Here is a 23608-nt window from a genome sequence, read left to right on the forward strand (position 1 = left end):
AAGAAAGTCTCATTTTTTTTCTATATCAGTTCATCGGAAGGTACAAAGATCAAAACTCTGTATTAACTTCACAAATAATACATGATGGAATAGAAGTATATACTCGAGGGAATGGCGTTATTATCATCTTTATGACTCATAATGGTATTCTTAAATTTTTCTTTGTAAGTTATTACTTTTACTGTTTAGTCTAATTTTGGTAATCTGTTTGACGTGGCTCAGTACTTTAACATCCTGACATTAATTGTGTTATTGTGATATGGTAAATTTTTGTTTTCTTGTCTTTCATTTTTGCTAGTGTGCCTTGTCTTTGTGCCTTTTTGTTGACATATTTGTTGGTTTTTATAGTGATTAAGATAAAAAGTACAATTTTGACTGCTGTAACCCTATATTTGACACTTCTACCAGTTGTTCGTTTGTTTTGTTCACACATCGTTGTTCGTGTATTTGAATCTCCAGTTAAAACTGCTTTTACCAAGTCAGGAATGAGACAGTTTTCATCTATTCGTTTGAGCTTTTTATTTTGCTATTGGATTAGGGACTTTCTGTTACGTATAAACTCATTATAGATGAATTCTGCTGGGATTTGTTTTTATGTCATTCTATATTTTATGTGTAAAATTTCAAATCTTTTCCTAATATATATCAATAACTTGTTTGGTTGCAGAAAAATAGGCAAGATTGTTGAAAATTAAAACACATTTGACAATATTGGAGAAGACGGAATCAAGTTCAAAAACTTGTGGCTAATCCATTTGTTTTGAACAATAAAATATGTTTAAACTAATATTCCCTCTTATAAACAAATTACAGAAAAACTCTTTTTGATAATGGAAGTTTATTTCTGGGAATAAGACATGAACTTGTAGAATTTAATAACTTCATGGATAAGGTTAAATCAACAACATTAGGTTGATTCACTATAATCTCTTTAAAAAAGAATTAAAAGGATGCCTATAATACAATAAAATAACACATTCTGTCACACGTACAAAGTAATCTATATACAAATCATATATACAGTATTTACAAATAAATAGCAGTAAAGTGCTTAAAATTTACAAGTTAAAACAATAAAAAAACAATATTTAAAATCATATTTCTTTATTTTTTACGAAGAAACCTTTGTTAGTCTGTTTATTTGATATGGTCCAATCAAACGGTACCTTGACCAAGGTGTTTATGAATATTCAGTAGCTGCCAACAGATATGGGAACTGTTTTACATAGATGAAATCTGTACTTAGATGAATCATTCTGAGGTAATATGATTTCAGGTAGTAAAAGTAAAAAAAATTAAATCGTGAACTCATTTTTTGTAAAACTTTTTTGAATGAGCAATTTATTAGGAAAAAATACTTCACACGCAAGGAAATCACCAAAAAAACTTTGCATTGTGTGGATAAATAACCTAAAGGGAAAATAAAAAACATACAATGATTTCCCTCTAAAGTGTATTTGATAAATGAATAGCACTTAAAATTGTTGTAAATTGATTAAATTGCAGTTGTTTAGCTTGATGTACTGAAAATACTACTAGTATATAAATAGGTATTGATTAACTGAAAATTTAATGTCAATGCAAATAAACATTTAAGTTATTAACATTTTAAAACATTATGTAGAATGTTCCCACTACCAGTTCTTCTTTATTGTAGAAATATTGCATCTAGGAGAAATAGTTGAACAAACAAGTTGAGCTTTTTAGTATGACTTTTGTATATATGTGCTTATATATTTTATGTTATTGGTTTGAAAAGCTCACTACTTTCTGTGTTTTATATTCTGATCATTGAATATCAACTTTAAATAAAAAATTGAATTCAATTGAATTTATTTACTTCTAATAAACAACAATTAACCAGCATAAGTTAATACTGTCTAGTCAATAATGTATTAAACCTGTAAGCAATGCCAATCAATATAAACCATTAACATTTTCAACTTTTCAAAAATATAAAATATGATAAATATGAGGTGTAGACATAATCATTTTACTTCAATTGACAGTAGAAACAACAAGTTATGTAATAAACTCTTACTTTCTCAAGCAAATGTAAATATCCAGATGAGACAACATGGCCCTTTTGTTTTTAATCAACCATTTACCTCAGACATTGGTTTTTACAGGTATTTGCTAATTTCATTAAGGGCAAGAATAAGCAAATACAAGATTTTAACAGAGGTAGTAAGACTCGCCCATGCTAACCATTATCTTGTGGTGCCTTACTTAAAAACATAGAATTTAATTTAAAATTTTCTGATCCATTCTTACCCTGTTATTCCATTGTCTATAAAGTCATGTTCACTGAGCTGATGAACTGCAATATCATAAAAAGATTGTGTCTTTACCAGGTTCTGACAATGTTCTTGTGTATTCTCAGATGTCATCATGGGGTTTTGAGATAATGGTTCAAATCATTACAAAATTTGAGGCAGAACTTTGATTGGTTGTTAACAATTTTACAAACAGAAAGTAGAAAGGAACAGTGACTTGTTAGTGAAATGTTGACATTATGGGGGGTTCAATTTGATAATGTTAATGTCATGAATAGAATTTACAAAATGTGTACTTTGCAATTTAACTATGTACATTTACAGATTTGTTCTAGAGCATTCCATAAACAATGTTCTTACTACACATGAGATAATTATAGCTGACAATATTTCATTTCCATATTCAAACAATCAATGCAAAAAGTAACAGTATATTTTGGGTATTAAAATGAACCTGATATTTTTAATTACTACTGTGCATTTATTTGTCTTTCTTTGGGAACTGATGTCCAAAGGTTGTAAAACAACTTAAATTCTTGTGTTTTAACAATTTTTGCATACAGGAAGAAAAGTATTATTTTGTAAACTGGAAGAAAGGTATTATTTTGTAAACTGGAAGAAAGGTATTATTTGGTTGACTCCACAATATTTTTCCTTTAGTAGTTTTTCAATCTGACCCTGATAATACCTAATTGCAGTATTTTCTCTAACAGGAAGTGCCTAAGAAGTAAAATATCTATTGTCTGGCCACTGAAACAACAGGATGCAATGTCAATTATTAATGAACCATCTCACCTGACAATAATTGGATTATACCAGAACAAAAATCTTACTTGGTGAATCAACAATAACTTAACTGATGGCACATTATTAAATATCTATAAAGAACAAAATTTAAATAATCTTCTATAACAAGGATTGGTCAGGTGTCGTCCATTTTATTTTGACCTGATATATTATGAGATGAGTCTGTAGTTTTTGATGCTGTCTGGTGAGGCTTGAATGAGATCAAATTTGAACTGCTGCTAGGTAATGTTGTTCCTGAAATAAATAAAAATCTTATATCAATAACTTTTGTACCGGATATATTACCAGTTAAACACTGGCATTGTGAATTCAATCTCTCCAAACTCACATTCATAGTGAGAAACATGTACTATTATTGCTTGTTCTTCATCTGTTAAGTAAAAACATTGAAAAGGCTACAAGAACTCCCCTTTTATCATCCATCAAGATTCAATATGAACAAGCAAGGGAAACTTATTCAGTACGGAAATTTGTTTCCACATTTTTCTCCTTCTAGATATCAGATATTTGACATTTGACCTATCACACATAAAATCAAGAAGCTTTGTGTCCATTCTTTTATCTTTGATCTGTTAAGTTTCATTCCAATCATTCTTGGGAAATTTAAATCACCATCTGTACATAATTTTTCCAAACAAAATCTATACTCAGTAACAGTGACCTTGAACCTTCTACCCCAAAAAACCTTTAATCCTTATATCTTCCATTCGTATAAGTTTCATTCCAATGAAACAAGAGGAATTCAAGTAACAATAAAGAAACCTGTTTTCATAAATAAAACCCCCTTCCTACCTGTAGTACTTGTGGATGACAGCATGGTTGTTGATGAGACTGTTGATGCGGATGGTAATACCACTTCCTGAAAAATAATTAGTATGAAGAATTTTCATTAAATGTTTGTTCTCTGGTGTATAACTCTTATCAACTGGTCAATATTGAACCACAGCTTTCAGTGTTAATATAACAGAGTACTGTACTTAGCTAGATTTTCTTCTTAACTGTAAATAAAGGGCTCTACTGGATGCAATGTGATGCAACCACACTATGACAACTTAAAATTGATTAACCTAACTACATAACTTAACATGCCAGTACAAAACCATGAATCTTGTAGTAGTTTTTTTAATTTGTGTTTGTCCATTAAAGAATTTGTTGTTGATCAAATTTTGGAATATATTATAAAATTCCTTTACAGTTTTATAATCCTGTAAATTCACAAATTATTGCGTGTTATTATTGCAATTTATCATTGAGAAAAATTCTGTTTAACTCGTATAAAAAGTTTCAAAATGCAAGTTTAATGCCATTATAACCCAGTCGCATTTTCGCAATAATTTCTGAATTTATACTTTTGGATAACTCTACGAATTGTGAACAAACTTGTTGCTTATTGAAGATAGTATCATAACTTCAGATATCATCTTTTTTGTTTTTATTTTCTGTTGATATTATCCAACATTTTCTTTTATACACATTTTAAATAAATCTAGTAGCTTGAGGGAGTCAGTATTAACAAACTAACATATAAATAAACATTAAGATTGAGTTAGAATGGGTATCAGTAGCCTTCATTTTAAAAACTTGCTGTGTATTTTTTCTACATCATGTACACAGACTATTGCATACAGCATTCTTCTTTGAACCAAGTAATATATTAATTAGCTATCATGTAGGAGTTGGTTTTATACCTCTTTGGTTTTAGCTGGTCCTTGTTCTGTAGTGTTGGCAGAGAATGGTACAGAAAGTCTTGCATTGACAGCCAACAGATGATCTCGCCTGGCTGTTAACGATTTTACATGGTCCTCTAATCTATGGTTTTCATTTTTCAATTGATGTAAACAATTTAATAAGGATGCAACTGGAAAATAAATAATGCTACATAACATATTTCTCAACTATTCTCCAGAAGTTTATTGTGTCATATTTATTTTACCTAACATCATACCTTTTGATAATTAAATACTTGTATTCAAATTTGCATGAAGTAGTAAGCTCCTCATGGTGAAATCAGTTATGCAGGAAATCATGGGTTTCTTTATGATATTTATAAATTATAAAATGGGAAAGAAATTAACAGGTTAAAGCACTTGTTCATCATAGTTCTTCCCCAGTACTGACATAATTAACTCTTTTATCTTTTATGTTTGGGAGAATTTTATGAAAAGTTGCATAGAGGAAGTAATTTTGAGATATGTAAAGCCAAAAATTCTTGTTTGACGATACTTTGAAATTTATAATATCTACTGACTATGAACATTAACTCTTTCCCTAACATTTTGTTTAGATAAACTAATCATAGATACCAGAATTGAAATTTCGTAAATACATACGCCAGACGTGAGTAGCTTATTTTTTCACGATATTTATAAAATGACATTTCACTTCAGGCTTATGTTAATGGCTATGGAACTGATCCTAAAGGAAACTATTACAGCAAATAAGGTTAGATAACCATGTTTACATAGAACTATTAAGCTACTGATGCTTACTATCAAAATGTTGTCCTTGCTGCATTAAAAACTGAGATCCTTGTTCCCACTGTCTCTCAAGTAATTGTTCCATTGTTGCTGGGAACTCGCTGAAAAATCAAATCAATAATCTTTAAATTCATATATTGTTTTAAGTTTGTACCAATGAAACAAATTGAATTTTATGTTTTGATATATGGATTACATTCTAATTTAAATGAAAAAATATATATATATATATGATATATTGCTTGATAATATCTTTCATAAAATGAAATAACCAGAGTTACCTTTTTTTTCATAGATTTATAACATAAGTTAATACCACAAAATCAGTGTCACATCCTGTTGCATACAAAAAAGGGTTGAAAAAGAAAGTCCCTTGAAATTGACAGTTGTATGAAATTAATCCTACATTTCATTCCGTTGAGGTTACAAGGTTACTATAGCTTGTACACAGCCTGAAAATGGGTGAAAATTTGATTGGTTAACTTCCAGTAATGGTTTATTTCTTATATGCATGAAATATTATGTGAAATTGTTTTTTAGTGCTGGACAGGATAAAACTCATGCCAAGTATTTCTTTATTTGCAAAATTTTTTGAAAAGTGTATAATTAACAAAGGCTTATAGGAGGAAATCAACGGTGGTATTACACCATAACATGTCTTGATTTGTGATCGTATTCATGTTTTACTTCCTGTATAGATACTGACCTTGTTTGGTTGACTTCTGTTGAGGTAGATGAAGCTACAGATGGAAAGACTTTTGGAGGACATGTCAAGTTCAAGTTACTGCTGGGTGCTACCAAAATAAAATAATACAATGTTATGATTTAGTTTAAGAGACCATGTCAAGTTCAAGTTACTGCATGTAATTTTAAGAGGACATGCATATACTGTGGATTCATTTTTATTCGTGGTATACCAATTTTCGTGTGTTTCGTGGGTCACAGCAAACCACGAATTTAAGAATTCAACGAAGAATAATCCCGATAAATGTGTATGGAGTCGGATGTTTAGTTCCGTTTATGTTATGCAGTTCTAGTATAGTGTTGAATAGCGATAAACATTGTAACATAACACATGTTTTTTTATTGAAAGAAAATACAAGTATTTTGATTAAATCAATAATAAATGTATCGAATATCAGTGATAATTTACTTTTTAAAATTGATTAAAACTGTTCATGGAAAATAACTGCAAGTTGTTAATTACCGTGTCATAGTTTGGTTTACTAGTGATTTAAAATCAATAGGATTCAGTACCGGGATATGGCCCATAGGTGATATTTGTTTATGACAGGAACATTTATTTTCACACCTTTTACTTATACATGTACACACAGAGAGGATGTAATCTCATACTCCCAACACTGATTCTGGTGTAACACAGTGTCACACTGTGAAACACAGATTTTCCCTCCCAAAAAACACCAAGTAATTACTCCCATTTGGGAGGGTTTTATGACCTGTTGATTGCAGGTAAAAGTAATAAAAATCAACAAAGCATGACTACATGGTCTGACAGTGACATAAAATTACATGTCAACTATTTTCTCACTTCTTCCTATTTCAACCATTTCCTTTTAAGTTTTATTTCTGAAAGCTATAAAAAAAATTAATGAAATGATTTTTAAAAATTATATACAAAAAGTATTTTGAGATTGAGAATTATTTTCATTCTTTCAAAATTTCATAATTAAAAATGGCAACTTGATATTTACAATAAGTTGTATTAAAATCATTTTAAACATATAGATATTAATATATAAATGGTTTAAAAAATAAAATTAATGAAAAAAAATGAATAAAATAAAAAAATGTAGATAAATTTCATACATATAATATATAAACAAAAAATCAATAAATTCAATAAAGATATGTCTTTATTTTCTATTAATTATACTCCACTTACAGATGTTTTTGTTTGTTTTAATTATGTTCCTTAGGTATGAAAAACCAACACTGTCAGAACAAATGCTGAATATATTTTGAATAAGTATTTTTAAATAACTTGTGCAGGATTCTTTATTAAAATCAGATTATAATATATCTCTGATTAAATTTAACAAATCTCACACTTTTCATCATTTTTGTGACTGTCATTTAATGACAGGAAACACAAGAAATGTTTATTGTAGTCATCAACTACTGGCACACTTCAAAGGTAAACATAGCAAAAAAAATCATGGTGTTGGGAGAAACCACACCAAGGTAATAAACATTTAAGGAGTTTTAGGGAGGAATTACTCCAAGTTTCTCCCAATTTCCTCCCAAAATTTGGAGAAAGTTGCTGGAGTTTCCTGGTGTGACACCAAGTTTGTACACAGTGTAGGGAGTATGAGATTACATCCTCTCTGTGTGTACTGTATGACTGTTTATTATATCGTGATTAGGGAAATGAGCTTTCGATCATAAAGTTTTGATTGCTTTATAGAATTCCGACAAGCATTTATAAATTACAAAACAAACAAATAATTAGTTGTCTTTGTCCATTATTGTAATAGAAGTTTTCAATGAACACTTTAACCTAAAATGACCAAGCGAGGATTTTGACGATTCAAAACTTTTTCAATGAATTCCTTCTTTTTTGTTTGTTTTATTATTGATCAAACCAAGGAGGTTATATGATCCCCTAAATCAAAAAGAAATTCACGAATTACGTCACTGAATTTTTTGTTTGTTTTGTAATCAGCGATCCACGAATTTACGTATACCACGAAACGTCTTTTTTTCTCTATCCACGAAAATTGATACCCACGAAAATAAATGAATCCACAGTATGTCATTATCATATTTAAGTTACTGCTTGGTGCTACCAATGAAAAATAATGCAATATAACTATTAACCTTCCCATAAGCAAGCTAGATGGTTCATTTGAATTCTTCAGAGCCATTTTTAGGTGTAAAAATTACAACAAAAAATTCCAAGATCAGGAAAATGGGTAATAATTAATCGCTAATTGTGCTTTTTTCCTTTGATCTTTTTTTGTGATACTTTTTTATAGCATGCTACTCGCTTGAGATGGAAAATAATTGCTAGAAACTAAGAAGCCACATGGTGTTGCTAATGAAATTGAACTCGTCATAGGTAAAATAGGGAAAAAATTGCTCATCTCAACTTGATTGCTTTTCTCGCTTTCACCGTGACCGGCTCGAGCAAGAAAATCAATTTCATTTAGATAACCAACGATAATCTATAAATATGTGTTTTTTTATGTTGAATTTAAGTTTGAAAAGTGATATAAATTTCAGTGATATATCTGGACAAATCTGTTCTATATTGTATTGTGTGATGTTCTTAAAGTCATATGAAACCCCAAATTAAAAAAAATTATGCGTGTTTTTTATGACTAAATGCATAAAATTGAGAAAGGAAATGGGAAATGTGTCAAAGTGACAACAACCCGACTGTAGTGCAGACAACAGCCGAAAGTCACCAATGAGTCTTCAATGTAGTGAGAAACTCCCATACCTGTAAGAGCTATACAACTTATGTACATATACTTTTTTCTGAGGACAATTCTTTAATTTGTCCACATTTAAAAGAAGTTTATTTGTTTTTCTTTGCTTCCTTGAAGGAACCAATTCCCTGACATATTTTCCGTATGCATAGTGACCTTAGGGTGACCATCCTCGTAAAAATCCGGTGATCGCAATACGCATGGATCTGTCATCAAAATAAACAATTGTCTGATTGTACATGTTAAACATGTGCTCAATACCATGCTTTTTGTTGATTGTTTTCTATAAGGTGAAATTTGGTAAACTTCGGCTTCAAAACACGGCATTTAATGAGCAGCCATATTTGTTAAATCATAGCAGACAGAGAGAGAAAAAAATGAAGGTTATACGATATATTTGCATAAAAAATGATAAAATCGTGCACAGAGGACTTAGTTTATGATATATACATGCATTGGTTCAAGAATTGGATAAACATTATTTTTCACCAGTCACTCGTTTCATATGACTTCAAAACGTGATTAAATAGTCTCATCATTTGTTGGGTAAAAAGATTGAATCCTTTCTTTGTCTTTACTCATTAACTGACATTTTAGGCAAATAGCTAATAAAAAACATAATTCTTTATTGAAGTAAAATATACATTTTGCTGTAATGTATTTTTTACCTGTTTTGACAAATGATGGGAGTTGTAGTGATCCTGATGTTCCAAGAGTTGGAAATACTGGACTTCCACCAAATACAGAAAAACTATAATTAAAAAAACATAAGTAATTACATTCAAATACAGGTATTAAATACATATTTATCTTTTATATTACAATAAGAAAAGAAGACATGTCATGACATCTTCGCCAAATTATTGAGATACAAGGTAAGCATTTTTATTGAATGCAGTAAAAACTCGCTGCATCCAATCAAAAAGCGCCTATAACATGATCAGGTGTAAATGAAGAAAGTGTTTGTAAACAATTACCACATGTTTATGGTGCAACAAGTCTTTATATCCCTAAACATACGACTATTTAGTGACAACTTGAATGTTTTTAATCAACCAATAGAAGTTCCTGTGTATGTTTCGTGCACAAATGCATGAATGTTGACATATATTTTCATTTCCGGCTTTACCAAGTGTGTAGAATCTAGACGCTACCGTGTTTTTACCTCCAATTTGAAGATTTCAAGTGTTACCATTGGTTAATAATGATGAATTTCGGAATGGGCGTGATTTTTATCTTCCGATAGATGGCGCAACATTGTTATCACAAATGTTGGCTCAATCCGCCAAGGGTGAAGAGAGCGGGAGTGGATTGTAACCCTTAGCTAGCGAAGATGATGTCATGAGAGATAAACAAATACATGTATACAAAAATACAATTAACACTACACTGTGTTCGGCCAAACATGTTGATGCAATTGAAATTAAGCAATAATTCCTTAATTTAGAAGCAACCTGCTTGCAAGTAACATTATAGAGGGACTCAAGAACAATCAAAGTGCTGCTTACCAAATTTGTATTGATCTGATATTTGAGGAAATAAGCAATGTGTACAAGTATCATAACATTTGGTTGAGGCAGAATTAAGTTAAAGAACGGAACAGAAATTCAGCAATGGTTCAATTTTTAATTATTTATAAAGGGGAATAACTTAAAACGATAATAGTGATGACACCCAAATTTAAACTTGATCTGTTTTAGTGGTAAATAGCAGTATGTTTCATATCATATGATTGAAGCAAACCAGTAAGGAAACAGAAACTTATTTGAGACACACAGACAGATAAGGGTAAAACTTGATGCACCCTCCACTGACAGGGGCATAAAAATAATGCTTCTACTCTCATGCAAATGAATTCTTAACAGGATTCTTTATCAAATTATTTTATAGTGTTTTATGTTTTAAAATGAATGGTCCTATATATGCATAGTCCAGAGTACATAAAAGTATGATTTATTTCTACTGATATGGAAATTATGGTATTATACATAGCTTGTCATTGTGTTATTCAAACTGACCTGTTTGCACTGAAAAAGTTCTGTTATTCTTACTAATCATTTGACAAGGAATAAAGGAATTTTAAAAGGATTTACAATATCTTAACATTTTGTAATTTTTTGTGTCAAAAAGGTAGCACTTATTACTCTTTTAAGAAGGAAATTTTGGGTTTATAGCAGATAACTGTGTTCAATCAACTGACAGACTTATTTCGACTGACCTAGACACTTGAAAATGCTGAGAATGAACACTATAAACATGTCCATAGGAATTTGATTCAAAGGGTCAAACTGAGGTCAGCTCACCACTTGTCAAGTGAATTATGTCTGCTGCACATCTTAATATTAGGAACATAAAAATATTTTTGTCCAATAACAAATGACTCCTGACAGAAGCATATATAGTTTATTGATATACAAACCTTGATGCTTGTGTAGTTTCTGGTTTAGATTTGTTCTTTTTACTGAGAGGAGGAGAGTTAGCACCTAGTTATACAAATCTTGATGCTTGTGTAGTTTCTGGTTTAGATTTGTTCTTTTTACTGAGAGGAGGAGAGTTAGCACCTAGTTATACAAACCTTGATGCTTGTGTAGTTTCTGGTTTAGATTTGTTCTTTTTACTGAGGGGAGGAGTGTTAGCACCTAGATATACAAACCTTGATGCTTGTGTAGTTTCTGGTTTAGATTTGTTCTTTTTACTGAGAGGAGGAGTGTTAGCACCTAGATATACAAACCTTGATGCTTGTGTAGTTTCTGGTTTAGATTTGTTCTTTTTACTGAGAGGAGGAGAGTTAGCACCTAGATATACAAACCTTGATGCTTGTGTAGTTTCTGGTTTAGATTTGTTCTTTTTACTGAGGGGAGGAGTGTTAGCACCTAGTTATACAAACCTTGATGCTTGTGTAGTTTCTGGTTTAGATTTGTTCTTTTTACTGAGAGGAGGAGTGTTAGCACCTAGTTATACAAACCTTGATGCTTGTGTAGTTTCTGGTTTAGATTTGTTCTTTTTACTGAGGGGAGGAGTGTTAGCACCTAGTTATACAAACCTTGATGCTTGTGTAGTTTCTGGTTTAGATTTGTTCTTTTTACTGAGAGGAGGAGTGTTAGCACCTAGTTATACAAACCTTGATGCTTGTGTAGTTTCTGGTTTAGATTTGTTCTTTTTACTGAGGGGAGGAGTGTTAGCACCTAGTTATACAAACCTTGATGCTTGTGTAGTTTCTGGTTTAGATTTGTTCTTTTTACTGAGAGGAGGAGTGTTAGCACCTAGTTATACAAACCTTGATGCTTGTGTAGTTTCTGGTTTAGATTTGTTCTTTTTACTGAGGGGAGGAGTGTTAGCACCTAGATATACAAACCTTGATGCTTGTGTAGTTTCTGGTTTAGATTTGTTCTTTTTACTGAGGGGAGGAGTGTTAGCACCTAGTTATACATACCTTGATGCTTGTGTAGTTTCTGGTTTAGATTTGTTCTTTTTACTGAGAGGAGGAGTGTTAGCACCTAGTTATACAAACCTTGATGCTTGTGTAGTTTCTGGTTTAGATTTGTTCTTTTTACTGAGAGGAGGAGTGTTAGCACCTAGATATACAAACCTTGATGCTTGTGTAGTTTCTGGTTTAGATTTGTTCTTTTTACTGAGGGGAGGACAGTTAGCACCTAGATATACAAACCTTGATGCTTGTGTAGTTTCTGGTTTAGATTTGTTCTTTTTACTGAGAGGAGGAGTGTTAGCACCTAGATATACAAACCTTGATGCTTGTGTAGTTTCTGGTTTAGATTTGTTCTTTTTACTGAGAGGAGGAGTGTTAGCACCTAGTTATACAAACCTTGATGCTTGTGTAGTTTCTGGTTTAGATTTGTTCTTTTTGCTGAGAGGAGGAGAGTTAGCACCTAGATATACAAACCTTGATGCTTGTGTAGTTTCTGGTTTAGATTTGTTCTTTTTACTGAGAGGAGGAGTGTTAGCACCTAGTTATACAAACCTTGATGCTTGTGTAGTTTCTGGTTTAGATTTGTTCTTTTTACTGAGGGGAGGAGTGTTAGCACCTAGATATACAAACCTTGATGCTTGTGTAGTTTCTGGTTTAGATTTGTTCTTTTTACTGAGAGGAGGAGAGTTAGCACCTAGATATACAAACCTTGATGCTTGTGTAGTTTCTGGTTTAGATTTGTTCTTTTTACTGAGAGGAGGAGTGTTAGCACCTAGTTATACAAACCTTGATGCTTGTGTAGTTTCTGGTTTAGATTTGTTCTTTTTACTGAGGGGAGGAGTGTTAGCACCTAGATATACAAACCTTGATGCTTGTGTAGTTTCTGGTTTAGATTTGTTCTTTTTACTGAGGGGAGGAGTGTTAGCACCTAGATATACAAACCTTGATGCTTGTGTAGTTTCTGGTTTAGATTTGTTCTTTTTACTGAGGGGAGGAGTGTTAGCACCTAGTTATACAAACCTTGATGCTTGTGTAGTTTCTGGTTTAGATTTGTTCTTTTTACTGAGGGGAGGAGTGTTAGCACCTAGTTATACAAACCTTGATGCTTGTGTAGTTTCTGGTTAAGATTTTTTCTTTTTACTGAGGGGAGGAGTGTTAGCACCTAGTTATACAAACCTTGATGCTTGTGTAGTTTCTGGTTTAGATTTGTTCTTTTTACTGAGAGGAGGAGTGTTAGCACCTAGATATACAAACCTTGATGCTTGTGTAGTTTCTGGTTAAGATTTGTTCTTTTTACTGAGGGGAGGAGTGTTAGCACCTAGTTATACATACCTTGATGCTTGTGTAGTTTCTGGTTTAGATTTGTTCTTTTTACTGAGAGGAGGAGTGTTAGCACCTAGTTATACAAACCTTGATGCATGTGTAGTTTCTGGTTTAGATTTGTTCTTTTTACTGAGAGGAGGAGTGTTAGCACCTAGATATACAAACCTTGATGCTTGTGTAGTTTCTGGTTTAGATTTGTTCTTTTTACTGAGAGGAGGAGAGTTAGCACCTAGATATACAAACCTTGATGCTTGTGTAGTTTCTGGTTTAGATTTGTTCTTTTTACTGAGGGGAGGAGAGTTAGCACCTAGATATACAAACCTTGATGCTTGTGTAGTTTCTGGTTTAGATTTGTTCTTTTTACTGAGGGGAGGAGTGTTAGCACCTAGTTATACAAACCTTGATGCTTGTGTAGTTTCTGGTTTAGATTTGTTCTTTTTACTGAGGGGAGGAGTGTTAGCACCTAGATATACAAACCTTGATGCTTGTGTAGTTTCTGGTTTAGATTTGTTCTTTTTACTGAGGGGAGGAGTGTTAGCACCTAGTTATACAAACCTTGATGCTTGTGTAGTTTCTGGTTTAGATTTGTTCTTTTTACTGAGGGGAGGAGTGTTAGCACCTAGTTATACAAACCTTGATGCTTGTGTAGTTTCTGGTTAAGATTTGTTCTTTTTACTGAGGGGAGGAGTGTTAGCACCTAGATATACAAACCTTGATGCTTGTGTAGTTTCTGGTTTAGATTTGTTCTTTTTACTGAGAGGAGGAGTGTTAGCACCTAGATATACAAACCTTGATGCTTGTGTAGTTTCTGGTTTAGATTTGTTCTTTTTACTGAGGGGAGGAGTGTTAGCACCTAGATATACAAACCTTGATGCTTGTGTAGTTTCTGGTTTAGATTTGTTCTTTTTACTGAGAGGAGGAGTGTTAGCACCTAGATATACAAACCTTGATGCTTGTGTAGTTTCTGGTTTAGATTTGTTCTTTTTACTGAGAGGAGGAGAGTTAGCACCTAGATATACAAACCTTGATGCTTGTGTAGTTTCTGGTTTAGATTTGTTCTTTTTACTGAGGGGAGGAGAGTTAGCACCTAGATATACAAACCTTGATGCTTGTGTAGTTTCTGGTTTAGATTTGTTCTTTTTACTGAGGGGAGGAGTGTTAGCACCTAGTTATACAAACCTTGATGCTTGTGTAGTTTCTGGTTTAGATTTGTTCTTTTTACAGAGAGGAGGAGAGTTAGCACCTAGTTTTTTCTTTATCACAGCTGGCTTTGTTCTTTTACACTTTTTACTATTCTTATCTAAAGACCTGTAAATAGTATTCTTTTATAAGTACTTGATTAAAAGGTCATTTTCAATACTAACTACAAACCAATTATACAATATCGAGTACAATAAAGCTGAATTATTTAAAAAAAAATGTATTTAAGATAAAGATATTCTGTCTTCAAAAAACTTGTGGATAAATTATTTGTTATACAAGATGATTCAGTTAAAAATGTCTCAAAATGTTTGACAATAAACATGATAAATTTTGGTGAATGTGGTTGATTTACTCTGAAACTTTTCTGTGAATATCTACTAGACATTATATGGCAAATTCAGTGTTTCAACACATAATTATCACACAGCCTAATCGTTATACAAAGTTCTGTCTGTATGTCCAATAATAATCTCTTGTATTGTGATAAAATTTCACCCAAGACTATACCCTGTTAAACTGCTCCTGAATATCAAGAAATTGGTTTAGTCAATTTATCCAGAGATATCAATAGACTGAAAGGTTGAGTATAATGTGCATATAATTATTGCCCAAAAAAAATGCAATAATTCATCATTTTAATGATATATTGATATAGTGTAAACACCAACCAATTTTTTCTGGAAGACTACATATAGAAATTTAGATTTCTTCCTGGTTTTTTTAAGTTGTTGGGTTGATGTCCCATTAACATATACCCTCACATCAAACAAATAAATTTCTAAACCACAGCTTGTCCCTAAGGCATAAATTGAGGGTGAAAGTAATTCTAAATGTTATGGATCAATGTAAATTTATGAAAACTTATTTTGGTTGCATTTTGAACTTTCTTCATGTTTTCAGATTGTTAACAAGTTAAGGGACGAACAACTAGATTATATATGATTTTCTAACCTTGACCTTGGACGTTTAGGTATCCCAGGATCTAAATCTTCTGTTTCTGTATCTGAATCTTCTTCAGGCGGTGGTTCAGCTTGTTTTGTAGAGGCTAGAAATTTCTCCAGATTTCCCGTAAAAACATTGTTCTGAGGAGGTAGAGCACTATTAGATAAATCAGGTCCTCCTGACAAGAAATTAGAATCGGCAGAGAAAAGTTTCTCTGTTTTCCCAGAATTAGGAGAACAGTTACTAGAATTATCAACAACATTTATTAAATGATCTTCACTATTTCTGTCCCGCCATTCTGCATCGTCCTGAGACGGAGACTCTGTAGGACTAACAGCAGAAGAATCTGTCCCAATACCACTACTTGTATTAGACAAGGGTGGAGTAGTAATTGGCTGTCTTGCTTTCTCATTGTTAATGGCACTAGGCGATGGAAAATTAGATAAAAATGGACGAACTGTTTGTGTATTATATTCTGAACCTTTTGCCTCAGCTTTGTTTTGTTTAGGCTGCAAATAAAGAATACATTAAATGATTACCAGCATTGTTACTTTCATGATTGATTCAATCTTTCTATGTATTAACATTTTTTGCAAAAATTACATCAGATCAGTCAGTTATATCCTGCCTTTTGAAATTGTCCAGTGTCCACTATATCAGATATAAAGCTATAAAAAAACGTAACAATAAAATTGAGAATGGAAATGGGAAATGTGTCAAAGAGACAACAACCCGACCAAATAAAAAAACAACAGCAGAAGGTCACCAACAGGTCTTCAATGTAACAAGAAATTCCCGCACCGGGAGGCGTCCTTCAGCTGGCCCCTAAACTAATATATACTAGTCCAGTGATAATGAACGCCATACTAATTTACAAATTGTACACAAGAAACTAAAATTAAAATAATACAAGACTAACAAAGGCCAGTGGCTCCCGACTAGGGACAGGCGCAAAAATGCGGCGGGGTTAAACATGTTTGTGAGATCTCAACCCTCCCCCAATACCTTGAACCAATGTAGAAAAGTAAACGCATAACAATACGCACATTAAAATTCAGTTTAAGAGAAGTCTGAGTCTGATGTCAGAAGATGTAACCAAAGAAAATAAACAAAATGACAATAATACATAAATAACAACAGACTACTAGCAGTTAACTGACATGCCAGCTCCAGACTTCAATTAAACTGACTGAAAGATTATGATTTCATCATATGAACATCAGGCACAATCCTTCCCGTTAGGGTTAAGTATCATACCATCATAACATATATGAGAAGAACATAACCCATGTCATGCCAACAACAGTTTTTAGAATAAATGTGTTTAGTTCCGATGTTGCTTCATGTTTTTGAAAACTGCTGCTTCATGTTTTTCTAACAAAATTTGAAGATTATTGTCTTGTGTAAATCTAACTCATATCCATTTTCCCCAACAAAAAATGCCAAATCTTTTTACATGTACTTAGTCAAAATCTGATATATTTCACTTTAAAACTTTGGTTTGTAGTGCATTTTTCAGTAAAAGTTTTATTTAGATTCATTTACCAAATGAAAAAGAAATTAAGGTAATCTGATTATTTGTTTTCTCCTACTGGTTCAACAACTGCCTCAGCATTAGTTTATTTGCACATGAAAATCATTTGTCAGAGCACCTTAAATAACATTTTACCTTCATTTTATCAAAGTTGCTTGGGAAAGTTTTCTCTGGTGTTGAGTCAGGGGTGGCATTATCTGCTGGTATTGGCTTAAATGGAGGAATGATCTTTATATTGGCATCTTTTTTCTAAAAATTAAACAAGACATTTTTAATGTTCATGTTTTTGCATTTTACTAAAATGAAAACAAGAGTAAGTAACATCTCTAGATTTGTATCATTTATGTAATATACACTCACTGACATCCATTAATCTTTTTTCAATAAAGTGTTTATATGTTCAAGATAAGTGTGTCAGTACAACATGAATGCTCTGCCTGCTAGCCTTATCATGAAAAGTTGGTCAACATAAAAAAGAAAGATTTTGGTTTAATTGCTAGATCAGACAATTATGAAAATGATGTGGATGCTTTTATCTACAGGTCACTGTGTAGCCTTATACAATAAGCAAAGTGTATACCATTTAGACTGATATAAAAGGCCAAGACAAGCAGCATAAAAAGTTTGAAGTCAGGGTTAATTATTCATCAATGTGCCGAAAATTAGTCAAATTTTTCCAGCATGACAAAAAGGACAATTTTCATGAAATGTTCAAAACATTTCTGGGAAAATTCAGTCAGTAACAATGCAAATCCAACTTTTTATAGAATTCTAATCATTATTTTGCAACTAAGTGGGACAACCTTAAGACACATTAAGACCTTTTTCCAATAGTTGGACAATGATTAATATGGTTGAGAGTAATTCTGACAAATATTTCCATTAAATATGTTTATCATGTGGCATATTATACAACTGATACATGTATGTTGTTTAAATGTAATATAAAAATTTAAATCAATTGAAAAACCATAAACACACATAAATTTTAAGTCTAAATTTAGTGGGTCGTATAACGCATCAAATAAGGACTAATTTACAGTATGACCCACACTATAGTGTGGAAATAATATAATATACTATTTACATATAAGTTAACTTACTAATTTTTTGTAATGATAATCACAATAACCACAGTATTTGACATTGTCACCATAGTTACCAGCTTCCTCACACAATAAACCTTGGGCCTGGGCACTGTAAAATAATATCAAAAACATTAACAATAAACCTTGGGGTGGGCACTGTTAAATAAAATGTATCAAAAACATAAACAATAAACCTTGGGCCTGGGCACTGTAAAATAAAATATATCAAAACATTAACAAACATTTCCTTCACCAAATTTTCATTTTCATATTGGATGTTTAAGATTTTTTTCTTTTAAACATTGAATTTTGTGATTTTTTACATATTTTCCTTTGAAACCCAAAATTACAAGTTCATCACAAGATTTGAATTTTCTAAAAGCCTTTACAATACAAACAATAACTATTTTCAAACCAGAGAATTAATTTATAAAATATTTTATCCTTTAATAAGATACTGACAGCATGCTAAACAGTGCATGTATCTGTCAATAGTCAGGCTATGCATTTATCGTAATCTTCAATGGGTTAATTCCTAACTCCTTATTTTTATTTAGATAGGTACAAACCAAGTAACGTGGAAATATTGTTTGCATCCATTTTTATTACACTGCATACAAGCTCCAGTAGATGCTTTGCTTGCTCTGTCCTTCTCTTCACATACATAGCAAATCTTAAATATCAATATAAAGTAAATATTTTTCTACATGCTCAGATTCTACTTATATTCATACCTACATTTGTAATTATCAATTAGTCAGATATCGTTCATGTTTATTTATTCTATGTATAAATTGTACGAGATCCATCAAGGCTTAGCAACAATTGTAGTGTTACTTCAGTTTGACAGCTTTCGAGTGTGTGTCATTGTCAGGAAAAAGTTTTCAGTATCAAATTGATACACATGACTGTATTCCACAGCAATGTCATGAATGTAACCTGCTTTAAAATGGTTGGTCTTGAATACATAATTATTTTCATCAATTTTAATAATTTTAATTTATTGATAAATAGCTTTTAGTAACTGTCAGTACTGTTAGATTTGTACTTTGTGTTTTTGTTAGTTGTTTTGTTTTGTATAATAATCTGATGAATCAAACTACTTTTAATGCTTCAGCTTCAGTGGATAATTGTCAATCCTACCAGCACTCATTTTATATTAGTGACAGATTTTACGTACAGGTAAGACAGTGACACTACTTGTACTTGGTCATGTTTTATGAATATTCAAAGCCATGACAACTTCATCAGATAAGTAGGGTTTGTAGACAATACATGGTATATCTACATGATCAGAGGTGCCTATTTGCTTACCCACCTACACCAGAATATACCAGTACGCTTGTATAGTGTGATGTAATCCATTTAAACATAATCAATCATAATGTTCTACCTTGTTAAACCTTTCTTGAGGCAGATTTTTTAGAACTATTGGTTCCATTGTTTGAACATTAGCAAACCATGCTTCTGGTATGAACAGAGCACATACAACATGACACCATCCTGAAATATGAAAATCAAAATAAAGCATCTACTTATAACAATATCTTACTTAGCAAAAATACTGTTGAGAGAGTAATCAATTTCAAATATGTTTAGTTTTATGTCTTTTAATGGAGACCAATAATTCATGCATTGTGTAATCATGGCATCTAGCTTACTCTCATTTTTCTGTAACTTTTTCTTTACAGAAAAAAGACTTTAAATTCATTTATAGCCTTTTTCTGTATAAACAATAAAGGAAAGTATGCTAGATACACTTACTGGAATTGTGAATGTATAAATCAATTGAAGCTTTAAATTTTCTCTTGAACATTGAACAGATATGTATGTTTCTGCAATTAAGTGTATCGACACGTAGTAGGTATTCCTATGGACACTAATTCTGTCCATTTAATCGTAGATTTATTCCTTCCCTATTGTTAATTTTCCTGTTAAAGACTGCAATGTTCCTTTGGCTTCATCATACATGTACAGTGTTTAAATCTACCAACTCCTTTGTTATGTCTTTGGCCAAATTCGGAAGGATATCTAGAGTAGATAGGATTGACATGGTCATATAACACCTGTTATGATTGGATATAGCTTTCCCGCCATTAGAACTCAATGAGCCCTGGGTTGTGGCAGGGTTACTAGAGATCGACTCGATATCCCGGATGTTATGACGTCGATCCAATCAAATTTTAATGTAAACATATTCAGAGTAGGGGCCTTGTATTTCCGGTAATCTAGAGTCCTTACTCTTCAAAATTATTTACCGTTCATATGGAACTAGAGTCAGTACTTGAGTTCCATCCGAACTTGGCCTTTGTGTGTGGTGTTGTCAATATCACTAAGATTATCATGACCATAAACATAACTAAGATAATGACACAATTTTACTGTGATAAAGAATGATAACAGTATGGCTAAAAACATGAATAACAAATTAAACACATTTCACACATTATATTGACATTGTACAGAAAATAATATACCTCCAGAATCTGTTCTTTTCAAGGCACCATCTTTCTGTTGACATAATTCACATTTCTGCAAAGAAACATCATGCTCAGGATGACTTTATGTTTTTTACCTTTGAGGCTACTCAAATGTTATATTACAGAAATAATCATGATAATCCTTCACTTTAGTTTAGTTTTCAAAATTTTGAATATTTGATGGGATATTGGTAAGATAATTGGCCATAGTAGCAGTACTCAAGATTATTAAAATGATTCAGCCTTTAAATATTTAAGGCAGTAAATAATCTCATCATAGATACCAGGATTATTGATACATGGTTGAGTTCATGTGAACCTAATGAGTTAACTTTAATTACTCAGGTTTCAACAATCCAAGTTTATTTGAACCTCTCAAGTTACCTCTTCTTTCCCTGTAATTATGATTTCATTGCAAATAACTCGAGTACTGCTGTATTGTTACGATAATATAGAATTACTTTGAAAGTTAAAAAGTAAAAACTTTTAATATTTCCTGCACAGAAATATCGTATCGTAATTCCGAATTCATTTCGTAGTTTACAATCAAATTGATACATCCGCATCTCTGGTTTCTATTCAGACTCGAAAGATACATGTTGCATAGCATCGATTTGCTAGATAAAGTCATTTAAAACCTTTTCATTTTTCAACATTTTACAAATCTTTTTCACCTTTTACATAACCCTTACAACTCGTTTTGTTGTTGCTGCAAACCAGCCATACCGGTAATGGGTTCATGACTTCTGAATTTGACAGTGTCCGTGAAAATAAGCTCCACATAATTTTAACCCCCATAACAATTACCAAAAAAGCAAGAAAACTACATGGGGACCTTTCGTGATAGCTATTTGTCATTCTCGACTAAGGAAAGGGAGGGGGCATGAGGGCTTGGTCTTTGAAAGGTTACAAACAGCAATTAATGAATTATTGAAAATATATATACTTCTCTATAGTATTTACAATGTATAATGAAAATTCAAATAAATAGAATTTAAATAAGCCATTGATTAGCATGTTCACCTATCCTTAGGTGGAGGGATGAAATACTTTCGATCGCGCTACACTGTACGGGTAGATATGGTTTATGATGGTGAAAGTTCCTCCGTCTTTCAATTATCATCCATAGAGATCCCTGTATATTCAACCAAAAAATCCAAAAAATTCTGTTTGCAGAATGATTTATGTCTGACATTTTGTGGCTCAGACAGAGATTGGGATACACTGTCAGTTCAACCTCATAAAATAGTAAAATTATCAATTTATGTCCAGTTGCTAGTATCAGAGAAAGATTTAATTCAAAGGAATGTTGCTTTCTATATTTGCCATTTTCACTTTTTTCATCATAAGGTGCTGCTGCTTCTGTCACATTACTAGTGTCAGTCTATTACAATAACAATATTTTCTTACCAAAACAAAACAACGTGCTTCCGGTAACAAACAAAAAATGGCGGACTTACCACTCTTGCGGCCCTTTCTTGAGATTCGCATTTTCTGCAAAACCATGGCCCTGTTGGCACCTGCACAATACCATAGCATGCTGTAAAAGATAAAACCACAATATTTTCTTAGCACTCAAGTTAGTAAATAACCGATCTTTCCCGATCGACTGCTACGAAACTGAATATTCGGCAACTAAACAATAACAAATGACAAACCTTGATGGACTGCAACATTGCAACCCTGTCCATCGCAATAAACAAGGGGGTTTTCGGCCCATCCTCTTTCATCGGAACATACACAACATCCGCCGACCATTTCCTTCATGCTGATCGGCATAAATATACTTGAATTTCAAGGATCAAGCATGAAGACGTGTTGGTCTTCATTTTTTCTCCTTTAAGGTTTCCGGTCTTACGAAGGTCGTTGCACACGCGCGTTAAAAATAAAATTATAGTGCATGATGGGATTTGTTTACATTTTACAGGAAAGGAAACAAACTAGAGGCCCCAAGTACGACTGTTATTCGGAAAGTAAAAAATGGGTATTAAAAGTGAAAATTCCTAAAGTCTACTTTCTTTGAATCACAAATAAAATAAAAAAAAAATGACGAGAATTCATGACAATTCGCCCTACTGACAAATCGCCCCATTTTTTTCACCAACTTGCACCACTTATGAAAAAGGGTAAAATCCAGAAATAGGGAAGCAGAACAAATCACCCACTAGCAAATCGACTCTTTCGTGAAAAAGGTTAAATCCCGTTTCTATTTATCCTGCCAACTTGCCCTGCTTAATGAAACGAAGTAAAAATTTAGATTAATATATAGTTTCATTAGTGGCAAGGTTTCGGTGCAAAATATAGTTGACATGCATTTTGTGTCCGGACACATGGACACAACGATAAATTACAAATACTGAATACAGTAATTCAGTTTAACATAGATGCTTGATTTAATATAAATGACCACATGACAAATGACACAATTGAAAATTCAATCAGATTCAATTTTCTTAAATAAATAAATTATACTGCAAATCTCTTTTTGCATTGTTAAGGCACCGGACACATCCATATAGAACACCAATGGCTATACTAATTATTTAAATTTTAAATCATTACTGGATATAATCAAGATATTGAGTGAATTAATCGT

At 32.1% G+C, this 23608-nt stretch overlaps 1 protein-coding gene across 5 annotated transcripts; it reads right to left on the reverse strand.

Moving 5' to 3' along the window:
* Window positions 1-821: 821 nt before the first annotated feature.
* Window positions 822-22915, reverse strand: LOC134706392 (protein AF-10-like). 5 transcript variants are annotated; one of them, XM_063565295.1, is made up of 16 exons: window positions 22671-22915; window positions 22473-22552; window positions 21010-21064; window positions 19926-20035; window positions 19102-19205; window positions 18548-18641; window positions 17580-17693; window positions 15920-16419; window positions 15009-15073; window positions 11435-11498; window positions 9684-9766; window positions 6267-6354; window positions 5573-5661; window positions 4772-4941; window positions 3876-3942; window positions 822-3317 (listed from the first exon to the last, which is right to left on the reverse strand). In XM_063565295.1, the coding sequence occupies exons 1-16, from the start codon at window positions 22789-22791 to the stop codon at window positions 3199-3201; spliced, it is 1923 nt and encodes a 640-aa protein (XP_063421365.1). In that variant the 5' UTR covers window positions 22792-22915; the 3' UTR covers window positions 822-3198. The 5 variants fall into 5 exon arrangements, with proteins under 5 accessions (XP_063421365.1, XP_063421366.1, XP_063421367.1 ...); XM_063565296.1 differs by lacking the exon at window positions 11435-11498 and adding an exon at window positions 13073-13136; XM_063565297.1 differs by lacking the exon at window positions 11435-11498 and adding an exon at window positions 14789-14852.
* Between the last annotated feature and the right edge of the window lie 693 nt (window positions 22916-23608).

Source organism: Mytilus trossulus, chromosome 2, assembly GCF_036588685.1.
Source record: "Mytilus trossulus isolate FHL-02 chromosome 2, PNRI_Mtr1.1.1.hap1, whole genome shotgun sequence".
Taxonomy (NCBI): Eukaryota; Metazoa; Mollusca; class Bivalvia; order Mytilida; family Mytilidae; genus Mytilus; species Mytilus trossulus.

Excerpts from the sequence above, each read along its gene's own strand:
- LOC134706392 (XM_063565295.1), bottom strand. The coding sequence starts at position 22,791 with ATGCCGATCAGCATGAAGGAAATGGTCGGCGGATGTTGTGTATGTTCC. Across the intron at positions 4,942-5,572 it reads GCAAGGACAACATTTTGATA|TTGCATCCTTATTAAATTGT; the intron begins GTAAGCATCAGT and ends TTTATTTTCCAG. Across the intron at positions 3,943-4,771 it reads GACCAGCTAAAACCAAAGAG|GAAGTGGTATTACCATCCGC; the intron begins GTATAAAACCAA and ends ATTATTTTTCAG.